Genomic DNA, 13111 nt, shown 5'->3' with positions numbered 1-13111 from the left:
ACCTGTAAGATAATAAATTTGTGTTGTTTTAAGCTACTAAGTCAGTAGTAACTTGTTTTTGCAACCAGTGAAAATATACTGATTCAAATATTTGCCCATTCTCTACCCCCTTGCAATATGTTACTGTAAATTCATATACTTTTCTTTTCTTTTTAAAATATAGATGAACTCCTCTGACTCCTAAGGAAAACTCTTCTGTATCTGTGCTGAGTCCCGCTTCCTCTTGCCTAGTCAAGGACCTTGCTTTTGCATTATCCTCTCTCTCTGCTGCTTATCAGTTTTCTTTCTTTACTTGATTGTTCCAGTCTGTAGTATCTTCCATCTTAAAAGGAAAACAATTCATCTCTTGTCTCCTTCAAGTATCAGGCCCCGGTCGAAGCCATCATCCCATCTCTCTTAGATTGTTCTCATCTGGATCACTTTAGTCACCTCTAACTTGCCATACCTTCTCTTCACCCTTGTAATCTGTTCTCCATGTAACACCTGGAGTGATCTTTTTAGTTAGACCACATTATCACTCCCTTGCTTAAAACCGTCCATTGGTTTCCTTCCCATCATACTGGAAACCACTTTCTGAGGCCAGTATAATTGGGTCTCAACCTTATCTACCACTCTATCCTTTTCTCTCTGCCGCAGCTGCACTGACCTTGTTTTCCTTTAAGCAGATCAACTCATGTTTATTCTAATGCCTTTGTGCTTGCTGTTTCCTCTGCCTGAAACACTTCTGCGGGTATTTCCATGGCGTACTTTCTCACTCCATTCAGTTTTCTGCTCAAATATCCCCCAGGTTTATCCTGAGGTAGTACCCTTCTGCCACTCTCACCCTTTCCAACCATTTATTGATTAATTTGGCATCAGATTTATTTTCTTTTTTCTTTTCCAGCCCTAAACTTTGAAACGGGTATGGTCAGGAGATGACAGCAATAAAAGAGTAGTGGTGGTAGAGGTAAAAGGATCTGGAGGTTTTTGAAGGGGAAGAAAGAAGAAATGGTTTGGAGGTAGCCATGAGGAACAAGGAAAATACCTCATCCCCTAGGTCTTGAGGAAATAAGGTATAAGAGAAAAAAGAGTAATGTTATCAGGAGACCGTTCTTCCTCATAGTTGATGAAAAGATTTCATGAGATAATATATGTAAAGCACTTAATACTGACCCGTAAATAATACCCACCAGTATATTTCCTTCAAGCGGCAGTGTATGTCTTCTCTTTCTTCCTCTTTTTCCATTTTCTTTTCTTAGAAGGTAGGGGCAGGGATCATATAAGAAGATCCTTGGCAAAAGGACAAGTACCTAAAGATGGGGCTATATCAGAATAGTCTGAGGTTTACAGCAAACAAACAGTTCTTGGGGAGTTAAGGTGCGCCAAAGAAATCGGAGATAATCCATTGTCAGTGGCTTACCAGGTGTTACCAGACTGGACAAAATTCTTTTCCTTTGCCACTCAGGCATACTGTATCCTTTTCTACTGAAAATTATTTTATTGAGTTATCATAGCTAGATATTACTGCAATTAAATTACCTGATGAGTAATTAACATTAAAATAATCCAAAAGAGAAACCTCTTAATTCAAATGGCTCTCCTCCAAGATTCCACTGGTCTCCTTCTCCCATTCCCATTTCTGTTCCTAAGTAAAATTAGAAAGGTCTGTAGTAGTTTGGGATTTATGTGGTTTTCAGGGTATTTGAAACTCATGGATTTCTAGATGTCTCACATGGAACAAGTGTCAGGAGTATGTATTTATATCATAGTAACTGCAATTCCATTAATACATTATTTTTGTTATGTGATATATTTGATGACTATATGATAAATAAAATATTGGAAGAATGCCTACTTTTCTTCTATTGGATATATGCATCTTAACTCGTTAACCTTAGATTTGAGTCTTGTGTTTTCTGTTTCTGTTTGCAGAGAGTGAAGGGCGTTCCCCAAACCACATTGTAGTGCTGTGTCGAGGCCGAGCTTTTGTCTTTGATGTAATACATGAAGGATGTTTGGTCACCCCGCCAGAGCTTCTCAGGTTTTCAGACTACTTTCTTGAGTCTCATTAGGTCTTATGGTGTTACTTGAATTAAAATATACATGTTTAGAATTGCCTTTCAAAGTGATAGTAAGCTGAAAAATAAGAATTTTATGCATGCTTTTTTTAAAAAAAATCTATTTGTATTTTTTATTCAAATTATTTTTAAATTTTACTAGACATATATAAATATGTTCACTTGGAGAAAAGGAAAACATTACATATATTACCAATTCCATTCCCTGCCCCAGAATTAATCATTCCTACTAGTTTAGTGTGTTCCCTCGTTCCATACCTGTTGCAATGAATTTACATGCATACCTAGCTTAAAATATGTATATAATATATAGTATGTATTATATATGTATATACACACATATGGTATACATTTTCTATGTATATGTTTTAAAGTATATTATGGAAAATTTCAAAATGTATAGGGGATTATATAATGATAACTCCCGTGTACCCATCTCCTAACTTCAACAGTTACCAACTCCTAGCATCGACAGTTATAAACTCATAGTCAGTGCTGTTTCAACTATACCTCTTTTGCCTTTTCCCTCACTTTCCCATGGATTATTTTGAAGATAATCTGACATAATATCCTTTCATTATAGATATTTCAGTATACATCTCTAAAACAGAAGGACTCTTAAAATACACATTTAGTACCATTATCATACCTAATGACTTCTAAAAAATAAATTTTTTTTTTGAGACAGAGTCTTGCTCTGTGTCCAGGCTGGAGTGCAGAGGCACAATCTCAGCTCACTGCAACCTCCACCTTCCAGGTTCAAGTGATTCTTCTGCCTCAGCCTCCCAAGTAGCTAGGATTACAGGTGCCCACCACCATGGCCAGCTAATTTTTGTATTTTTAGTAGGGATGGGGTTTCACCAAGTTGGCCAAGCTGGTCTTGAACTCCTGTCCTTAAATAATCTGCCTGCCTTGGCCTCCCAAAGTTCTGGGATTACAGGCATAAGCCGCAACACCCAGCCAAATAAACAGTGTTTTAATATCATTAACAGATGATCAGTTGTTCTAATTGTTAGGTATATATATCTATTTATAACTTAAATTATTTTTATTAAATATTGCAAACATGTACAAAACTGCACACAGAAATGTACAACTAAATACTTATGTAACCTGCACCCAGGTCAAAAATTAGAACATTTCTAATATTCCAGAAGATTCCCCTCATCCCTCTTCCATACTTTCACTCCTTCCCAGGGGCAGTCATTTAGGTTGTTTACAGTTGGCATTATTATTTGAAAAAGGCTGCTGTGAAAATGCTTGTGTAAGTCTTTTGGTGTACACATGCATGTATTTCTGTCTGGAACACACCCAGGAGAGAATTTGCTGAGTCATAGGATATGTGTATGTTCAGCTTCAATAGATAAGGCCAGTTTTCCAAAGTAGTTATGTCTACTAGTGTGTGAGTGTTGTAGGAGTTCCTTATACATTCTGGGTAAGAGTTCTTACTTGGTTGTGTGTGTTGCAATACACAGAATAGAAGATGTTTATAATTGATCTTTTGTTCTATTAAACACATCTTCCTGATGAACAGAAGTTCTTAATTGAATGTAGTCCAGTTTATTAATCTTTTAATCTTTACCATACAGATTACATGTTTTGTGTTCTGTTTTAAAAAATTTTTCCCTAACTCAGCGCCAAGAAGATAATTTCCTATGTTCTAGAATTTTGTTTTGCCTTTTAGGTTTGTATTTATAGTCTTCCTAGAGTTAATTGATTTTTGTGTTTGACATGAGGCACAGGGGTAGTTGCACATTTAAAAAATAGTGTTATTTTTCTAGTTAGCTTCTTTTAATCAACAATAAATGTAATCTTTTCATATTGCTACAAATACATCTACCTTATTCTTTTAAACTATTATATAGAATTCCATCAAATGGGTATATTATAGTTGACGTGACCATTTCTCTATGACATTAAAGTTGCTTCCATTTGTTGCTATAACAAATAATTAACATTTTCAAACATGCCTCTTTGTGTATTTGGATAAAATATCTATGGTTTGATATTAGAAGTGAAATTTTCACATCGTTTGATGTATACATTTAAAATTTTTGACTAAGTCAAATTGTCATCCACAGTGGCATTGTTTTTTCTGCCAGTATTATGTGAGGACACCCACTTCTCCTAATCATTGTTGACATGGTACTATTAAACTTAAAACATATCTGGTGAGGAGGGGGACACAGTGGCTCATGCCTGTAATTGCAACATTTTGGGAGGCTGAGGCTGGAGGATCACTTAAGGCCAGGAGCTGAAGACCAGCCTCAGCAACACAGGGGGACCCTGTCTCTATAAAAAGTTAAAAAATTAGCTGGACATGATAGTGCTGCTTGAGAGTGCTCCCAGCTACTTGGAAGGCTGGGGTAGGAGGATTGCTTGAGCCCAGGAGGTTGAGGCTGCAGTGAGCTGTGATTACGCCACTGCACTCCAGCCTGGGTGACAGAGCAAGACGCTGTCTCGGGGACTGTTGTGGGGTGGGGGGAGGGGGGAGAGATAGCATTGGGAGATATACCTAATGCTAGATGACGAGTTGGTGGGTGCAGCGCACCAGCATGGCACATGTATACATATGTAACTTACCTGCACGTTGCGCACATGTACCATAGAGCCTAAAGTATAATAATAATAATAATAATAATAATAATAAAAAGAAAAAAAAAGAAAAAAATTAAAAAAAAAAATTTTAATTAAGTACGAGTGACATATGAACATTTTCTTCTTGTAAAATGTTAAAAACTTCAGAAAAAAATGCAAATAGCTTTAGATCCTCTGAAAGCATTTTCAAAACCTGGCCCCTTTGTTCTACTTGAAAATAATAGGAGTTAGGAATTTAGTCTATCATTTTAAATATATTCTTTATATAGATAGCTATCTATATGTATCCTATAGAAAATATGTAACAGTGTTTTGGGTATTTTTCTTGGACATACTTTCTTGTGAATATGTGCAAGTATTTCTCTAAAGAGCAATGTGAGTAGAAAAATTATTAGGTTGTAAGGTGTGAACATTTTAATTTTTCATTAGAGAATGCTATATTATTCTCCAGTGGTTGCAGCAATAAACCTTGCTACATGTAGGACACTCTTTTAGTTGCATTTTCACCAACTCTTAATATTTTACACTTTTAAAGTTTTGTCCATATAATGGGGAATCAGCAAACTATGGCTCATGCACCAAATCCGGCTAACTGTACTTTTTCAAGCTTGTAAAATAAGAATGGTTTTAATATTTTTAAATGATTACATTTTAAGTGGTTTGATACATACCTATAAAATGTCCTTTATTTTCCTGTTTAACCCACAAAGCCAGATATAGTTAATATTTGGTCCTTTAATAAAAAATGTGCTAATCCTTGATCTCATGGATATTAAAGGGTATGTCATGATTGTTATAATTTGCATTTTCATGATTACTTAGTAAAATTGAGCCTTTTTTCATAAAAAAAAAGCTATATCTAGTGAACTGACAGGTGAAAAATGGTATTCATTGTTGTTTGAATTGGCATATCCCTCATTACAAGTGAGGTTGAGCATTTTTATATGTTTTATAGGCCATTTATTTGTGTTTTCTGTGAGTTACTTTTGCCTATTTTTCTGTTGGCTATTTTACTTTATCCTTATTGATTTATAGAAATTATTTATATAGTCTCTACATTAATCCTTTATAGATTATGTGTGTTGCAAACATTTTCTTGCAGTTAACTTGAAACAAATTTTGGAAATTGTCCCATCTTAATTTTGATTTAGGCAAATTTATCTTTTTAATTATTTGCTTTTGTATCTTGGATAATATTTGTGTGTCTTCCCATTACATGTTTTAGTTAGTGTGTTTTAAATTTGACATATAATTATTAGATCAGGCTTATTAATTGGATTATTCAAAGCCACTCTTCCAGAAATTGAACACATGTGCTTCATGGGCTACATTCAGCCTGTGACCTATTTTGCTTGGATAGCAGAATTTGAATCACTATTTAAAAATCAGGAAAATTTACATAAACATCTGGATTTCTGTTTTTGCCTTGAAAAAAACCCAAAAGTTCTGACAACCACCAACCTACTTTCTGCCTCTATAAATGTGCCTATTTCATACATTTTATTAATATAGGAATGGCATCTTACAACATGTAGCCTTTTGTGTGTAGCTTCTTTCACTTAGCATAATGTTTTCAAGGTTCATCCATGTTTTAGCATGTATGAATACTTTATTCCTTTTTATTGCTGAATAACATTCTATTTTACAGATATGCCACATTTTATTAACTGTTCATCAGTTGATGGACATTTGAGTTGTTTCTACTTTTTGTCTATTATGAATAATAGACAAATAGTAAATTATTCATAATGCTGCCGTGAATATTGTATACAGGTTTTCATGTAAACATATGTTTTCATTTCTCTTGGGTATATTTTAGGGGTAGAATTGCCAGGTCATATGGTAATTCTATGTTTAACTATTGAGAAACTACCAGAGAGTTTTCCAAAATGGCACAGTGTATTAGGGTTCCAGTTTCTCCACATCTTCACCAACACTTATTGTCTGCCTTTTCTATTGTAGCCGTGCTAGTAAGGGTAAAGTGGGATCTTGTTGTAGTTTATATTTGATAATGATGTTGAAGATTTTTTCACGTGCCTTTTGGCCATTTGTATATATCTTCCTTGGAGAGATGTCTAATCAGATACTTGGCCAATTTTTAATTGGTTGTCTTTTTATTATTGAATTTATAATTCAATAATCAGATACTTGGCCAATTTTTAATTGGTTGTCTTTTTATTATTGAATTTATAATTATTATTTATTATAATTAGGTTGTCTTTTTATTATTGAATTGTAATCGTTCTTTAGATATGTCTTTTTACAGATATATAATTTGCAAATTATATCTCCTAGGCTTGGCTTTTCACTTTCTTGATGGCCTCTTTTGATGCACAATATTTTTCATTTTGAAAAAATCCAATTTTATCTCTTTTTTTTGTTGTCACATGTGCTTTTGGAATTGTATCTAAGAAACCATTGCCTAATCTGAGGACATGAAGATTTACACATATATTATCTCTTAAGATCTTTTTAAAAAAAATTGTGGGAAGGGGGAGATAATGTTTAAATATACATTTAGTTGGAAATGTTGGCAGGAATTGAAGTAGAGATATTCAACAAGCTTTTGGAACTTTGGTAACAGAGATTGAGAGAAAAAATGGTGTTGAAGTTAGAGAGTTGGTTGCCTCTTACATAAAGGTGATAATTGAAACTATTAAAGAAGTAGACGAGATTACCAAGGGAGAAACTTATAAGAGGAGCTTGGAAAGGCCAGTGACAGAAATTTGGGAAAAGACACATTCAGCAGTGTAAGGAGAACAAATGGTCAATGAAAAAGACTTCAGTGAGGTACGGAGACCACAATGGGACCGTGTGAAAGAATCAAGTAAGAAGATAATTTTAACATTCATACCTGAGTGTCAAACATTCTACAATGAGGAAAATTAGCCTTAAATAAAGCTACTAGGTTTCCTTAATGGGACATTATTGGTGACTTTCAAGATAATCACTGGAGAACAAAAATCGAGGACAGTAAATTAAAGAGTGAATGGAAAGCGATGAAGCAGAAGCCAGATTGTGTGGAGTATAGAATATTTTTAAAAATATAGGTAACCTAAAGTATAATAATAATAATAATGATAATAATAATAAAAGAAAAAAAAATATAGGATTCTGTAATGCAGATATTTTTAATACAAATCTTTGTGCTTTGAAATATAAAAAATTAGATGTGTAGCTGAAAAACAGGTGCATAGTTAGCCAAGTTAAAGGAAAAGAGGGATTATCTTGTTACCAAATCTGTATCTCTTAATGGCAACGATTTGGGCAGTTATGTGACCTTTTATTATCAAACTTAAAATGTCATTTCAGGTTTAACACACTTTCCTTTGTAATTTCTCCCTAATAATGACCACCTTGTAAAACGAACATGAAAATGATCATTTCAGGGAGGAAGAAAAAGTTTCATAGTCAAAACTCGTGCTTTGAGGTAGTTGGTAAGGGAAGGGTAGCAACAAGTACCATATGGAGAGAAACAGGTTGATTTTATTTAGAAATTCAGAGTTTATGCTAGTAACCACAAACTGCAAAAGCTTTATTTATAATTGGAGCAAAATCAGTAGTTACTAAAGAAAGTAAGCAGGAAGAGAGGCAAGGCAAGTTGCTCTCGCTATAGATGCAGACTGGTGAAGAAACCCTTATTCTGTTCCTCAGGACACCTTTAATTTGCAAATAAAAAGGGGGGAATTTTTCAGCAAGAAATGTATTTCTTTATCAGTGTTACAGATATAATGAACAAAGAGAGGAGAGTATGCAAATCAGTAGATAAATGATGAATTCCAATTTTGAATGAATTCAAAGTCAGAACTGATGGCTACTAGTGGCGTTTTTTGACCATTTATTAAGCTACATTAGCTCACTTCCTGAGAAATCCTTGAAAGCTTTTAAATTGAAGTAATTTCTTAACATGTGCCATGAAGTAGAGCTAAATTAAAGCTCTGTGGATTTTTGACTGATGAAAATTTCTTTATTTCTTTAAAAATATAATGATTAGAAGTAACAAAGTGGCACATATGAAAATACTTAAAACTGATTATATGGTATTTCTATTTTTTTTGGTAAAACACAAATATTAATTGAGTATACAGTAAGTCCTCTGGTTAAATATATATGCACATAGATTTTAGTTACGTAAGACGTACATTATATTTGTGAAATTGATTACCAGGATATTTTTCAAGTTCTCCATTGTCAGGATACTTACAGTAAAAAGGATATTTACTTGTAACCTAGAAGTACATGCACATTTCCAAAGTATATATCAGCCAAACTAAATTTAGCCAATAACTAAATTTATTTACTGAAATTAAATTATTGTCAAATATGCTTTTGGTGTTAAGAGAACACAATCACTTAAAAAATATGTGATGTAGGAAATCTATTGGCATCATAAGTGGTTTCTTTGGGTAATATATCCAAACATTTAAATATTGATCAATATTATGACCTTTTAAAGGCCAAAGCAGTTACTTTCTGCCTGTACTCTTTTTGAATCTTCTTTTCGTCTTCCATAAGACAACTGACATATATCCACAAGAAGTGCCATAGTGAACCTGATGGACCTGGGATTGCAGCATTGACTAGTGAGGAGCGAACTCGATGGGCTAAGGTTCTGATTTATACTTTTCTTAACGAAGCTTTTCTCTAACAAACTCTTTTGATGTTTTGTATTTCAGTTGTAATATTTGATCATCATCTCCTTGTCCTTTAGGCACGGGAATATCTGATTGGTCTTGATCCAGAGAACTTGGCTTTATTAGAAAAAATTCAGAGTAGTTTACTGGTATATTCCATGGAGGATAGCAGTCCACATGTAACACCAGAGGATTATTCTGAGGTACTTAACTACCTTCTGTTTGTTTTTTTTTTAATTGCAGATTTTTCTGGAAGACTCATATTTATTGAACATGGAAGATTTTTTTTCTTTTTCTAAATTTAGGCTCTTGAAACTTTTTCTTAGTTATACAATATACTCGTGCCAAATTGAAGCTTATAAAGTAGACAGTAAATTGGTAAATCCTTGCCATATTGTTCAAGTTTGTTTAGCTATATATTATACTTCGTTTAAAGAAGTATGACTTTGCATATCACATATCAGTGTTGCTCAACCTTTTCATTGCTTGCATACTCAGAAAATTTACACAGAGCACCAAGTTAATGCACTTTTCTTGCCAAAGGTGAAATGAGAATCTAATCATAACCTGCACTAGTGTATCTTGACACCATAGTTGGGACTGTCTCTCCTAAGAATTATGTCACCCTTGTAAGTCATTTATTTTATCATTTGGTTAATTACTGAACACATTGATGTCAGTGACGTTAAGGGTAAATATGGCCTTATTTTATGCTCCCCTGGCACCCCCAGGGCGACATTTCAGTTTCCCAGGAAATAATAAAAGATAGTAATTGTATTATAAATCTCATAGTCTTTTGAAAAGACTTAATTATTTTATAATGAATTAATCGGTATTAAATAATAGGAAAAAATATCAAGGACTGAAAAACCTTGTAGCAAGGAGAGAGTCTTTTTTTTTGAGAATCACCAGACTTCTTTTTAAGGAAGAATGTATTTTAATGTAGTGTTGTTCAAACTTTTTTGACCACAATTTTTAGTTACAAATGCATTTAGATTGCAGCCCACTATATATACATGTGTATATGCATGCAAACACATATATAAAATAGGAGTTTCACAGAGCACTAATTACTTTTATTGTCTGTGACGTACACTGATATTTCCAGTCTATTTTATTCTACTTTTTTGTAAGGAATATTGATTATGATGCACTGAATTGATTTCATGATCCATTAATAGGCCAAAGTATACAGTTTGAAAAACAGGTTTAGTAGGAAATGAATTCTTAAAATATTTCCTCCTAACTAGACTTTAATGACTAAACTTTTATCAAGATTTTTTATCCTATTCAAGTTACAAAACCCTTATCCTCTCAATTCTATGTTCCGTAAACATTCATGAACATTGTACCAGCATTTTCTTTTCTGGTAGGATTTTCTTAACTTGAGATTTTGAGAAACCCCTAAAGTCAGGGCCAGAATTACTCTCTCTTGAGTATAACTATATTATGATTTTATTAAATTTGGTTGACCTGAAGAGGAATGGTGAGATGATATATGTGTTTAAGATGTAAATTCTTACAAACCAATATTAAACCCTTTTAATTTGGAAAAATTAAATTTATTTTAGATTATTGCAGCCATCCTTATTGGAGATCCAACAGTACGCTGGGGTGACAAATCCTATAACTTGATTTCCTTTTCTAATGGAGTATTTGGCTGTAATTGTGATGTAAGTAAACTACTGAAATTTTTTTCTCTTTTGATCTTTTAGGTTAAATTAATGACAATAAACCATAAATACTTGTGCTGGGAAACAGTGTAAGTGAATAGTAATTTAGTTTTATGGCACTTTGGTGAAAAGTTTAGTTATGAATTCTCAGTGAAAGTAGAGTATAGGACAAGTTATTTTCTTCTGTAGTAAGGTCAACAGTTTGTTGTGTACTATATCTGCAAAATGGAATTTGTATATAATATTTATGTAATATAAGCTCTTAAAACCCAGTATTATCTACTTGCTGAGAATACCTATTTTAAAAGGTATTATATGGCATTATGTATGTGTTCTATGCACAGAGCAATGCATATGGATATATTTATAGCGTTCAAGATTCACCTAGTAACTAGGTAACTATTTTCCTAAAATGACACATGATCTTTGGAACACTATTTAGGCTGTGGATATTAAAATGGCAGTTACTACCATTTTGACCATTTTCATAAAAAATAAACAACTTTTCTTGTTTCTCCTCTGTTCCGCTCCCATGGACGGACGTCTTTACTAGCTCTGTCTACTAACTGTCTGATAGGCATTCAGGAGGTCTATGAACCAAGACAATTTTTTATAAAGGGGTTTAGGGCTGGGCATGATGGCTGATACCTGTAATCCCAGCACTTTGGGAGGCCAAGGCAGGTGAATCACTTGAGCCCAGGAGATGGAGACTGGTCTGGGCAATGTCATGAAACCCCATCTCTACAAAAAATACAAAAATTAGCCTCACATGGTATTGTGCGCCTGTGGTCCCAGCTACTTGGGAGGCTGAGGTCTAGGAGGATCGCTTGAACCTGGGAGGTTGAGGGTGCAGTGAATGGTGTTTGGGCCAGTGCACTTCAGCCTGGGCAACAGACTGAGACTCTGTCTCCAAAAAAAAGGGTTCAGTAGTTGTATTAATCCGTATTCAGGTTTAGGTGATAGAAACCTAAATCAAACTAGCATTAGCTTAAGAAGATATTTGTTGGCAAGGAGTGTAGCTAAATTTGGGTAAAGCTGACTTCAGTGTTCAAATGCTTTCATTAGAAATCTCTCCCCATTTTTTGGTACTGCTTTCCTTTGTTTGGCCTCATATTTAGGTAGACTGCCCAATGTGATTGTTGTACCAACAGTCTCATGTCTTCATAGCTTTCTTCATAGACTCCCAAAGGAAATAGCCAGCTTCTTTGTTTCCAATGGTTCCAGCAAAAGTCCTGGAATAATCCTCATTGGTTGTGATTGGCCTGTGTGATTCATGTCCCCATCCTGGGGAATCAGGTGCTTGGATGAGCTTGGCCTGGGTCACATGCCCAACCTTGGAATCTAGTGGGTAGAATCAGTCTCATTCAAACCACTACAAAGTGGTGCTTGGTTGCCTAAAGAACAGTAAAGTAGCTGTTATTTCAGAACAAGGTAGATTGGTTAATAGGTACTGAAAGTAAATGTCTATTGGAGTATCTCATCAGGGCTACAGTGAAAGGTTGCCATGAGTCATTTTGAAGATGTTCTCTTTACTCTTCCTTTGAGTCTACTGTTGACAGAATAGTTCTTGTTAATTGCCTCAGTTTTCTTCTCTTCAGCTCCTCATTTGATTCTCCTTGACCTTCCTCAGTCTGGTTTATGTCCTTACCATTCCTTGCAAACTACCCTTTGTAAGGTGGTTAACTGCCCTCTGGCTTCTTCCCTTGATTTCTCTTTGACCTGTCTGCTGCAGTTGGTTACCCTCTTCATACATATTTTGACACTGCCTCTTTCCTCCTAACAGTATTTTCCTCTCTACTGATTCTGAAACTGACCTTAATATTCATCACACTTTTTCCCCTCTGACCACCTTCTTCCCTGATTTAAATAGTTTTATTGACCTATTGTTATATATGTAACTTACAGCTATACTTTTCTAGCTTTTACCTATTATTCTCATTTGAGAGTTGTGTTTCATTATGTTAAATAGTTCAAATTGGATGTTATATTGTTATATAAGAGTAAGTCAATCTCATCAAGAATAACTCATCTTGCTTTCCGTCCCTCATCCCCAAGCCCACCAAAAACACCTTTTGCTAAATTGATTTTTACTAATAGCACCAGTATCCTGCTGTTCACACAAATTCAAGATGAAAATAATTTTGATAAT

At 34.3% G+C, this 13111-nt stretch overlaps 1 protein-coding gene across 3 annotated transcripts in view; it reads left to right on the top strand.

The window, feature by feature from the left end:
- CROT (carnitine O-octanoyltransferase) overlaps window positions 1-13111 on the top strand; it is a 57294-nt gene that overhangs the window by 19026 nt on the left and 25157 nt on the right. For all 3 annotated transcript variants that reach the window (XM_063667652.1, XM_054496960.2, XM_054496961.2), the window contains exons 7-10: window positions 1912-2020; window positions 9171-9264; window positions 9367-9492; window positions 10861-10962. In XM_063667652.1, coding sequence (XP_063523722.1) covers window positions 1912-2020; window positions 9171-9264; window positions 9367-9492; window positions 10861-10962 — 431 coding nt within the window. The remainder of the gene's footprint in view (window positions 1-1911; window positions 2021-9170; window positions 9265-9366; window positions 9493-10860; window positions 10963-13111) is intronic.

Source organism: Pongo pygmaeus, chromosome 6 (assembly GCF_028885625.2).
Source record: "Pongo pygmaeus isolate AG05252 chromosome 6, NHGRI_mPonPyg2-v2.0_pri, whole genome shotgun sequence".
In the NCBI taxonomy this organism is placed as follows: domain Eukaryota; kingdom Metazoa; phylum Chordata; class Mammalia; order Primates; family Hominidae; genus Pongo; species Pongo pygmaeus.
Note: the sequence above shows the minus strand (reverse complement) of the source record. Positions and strands in the feature narration are given on the sequence as shown.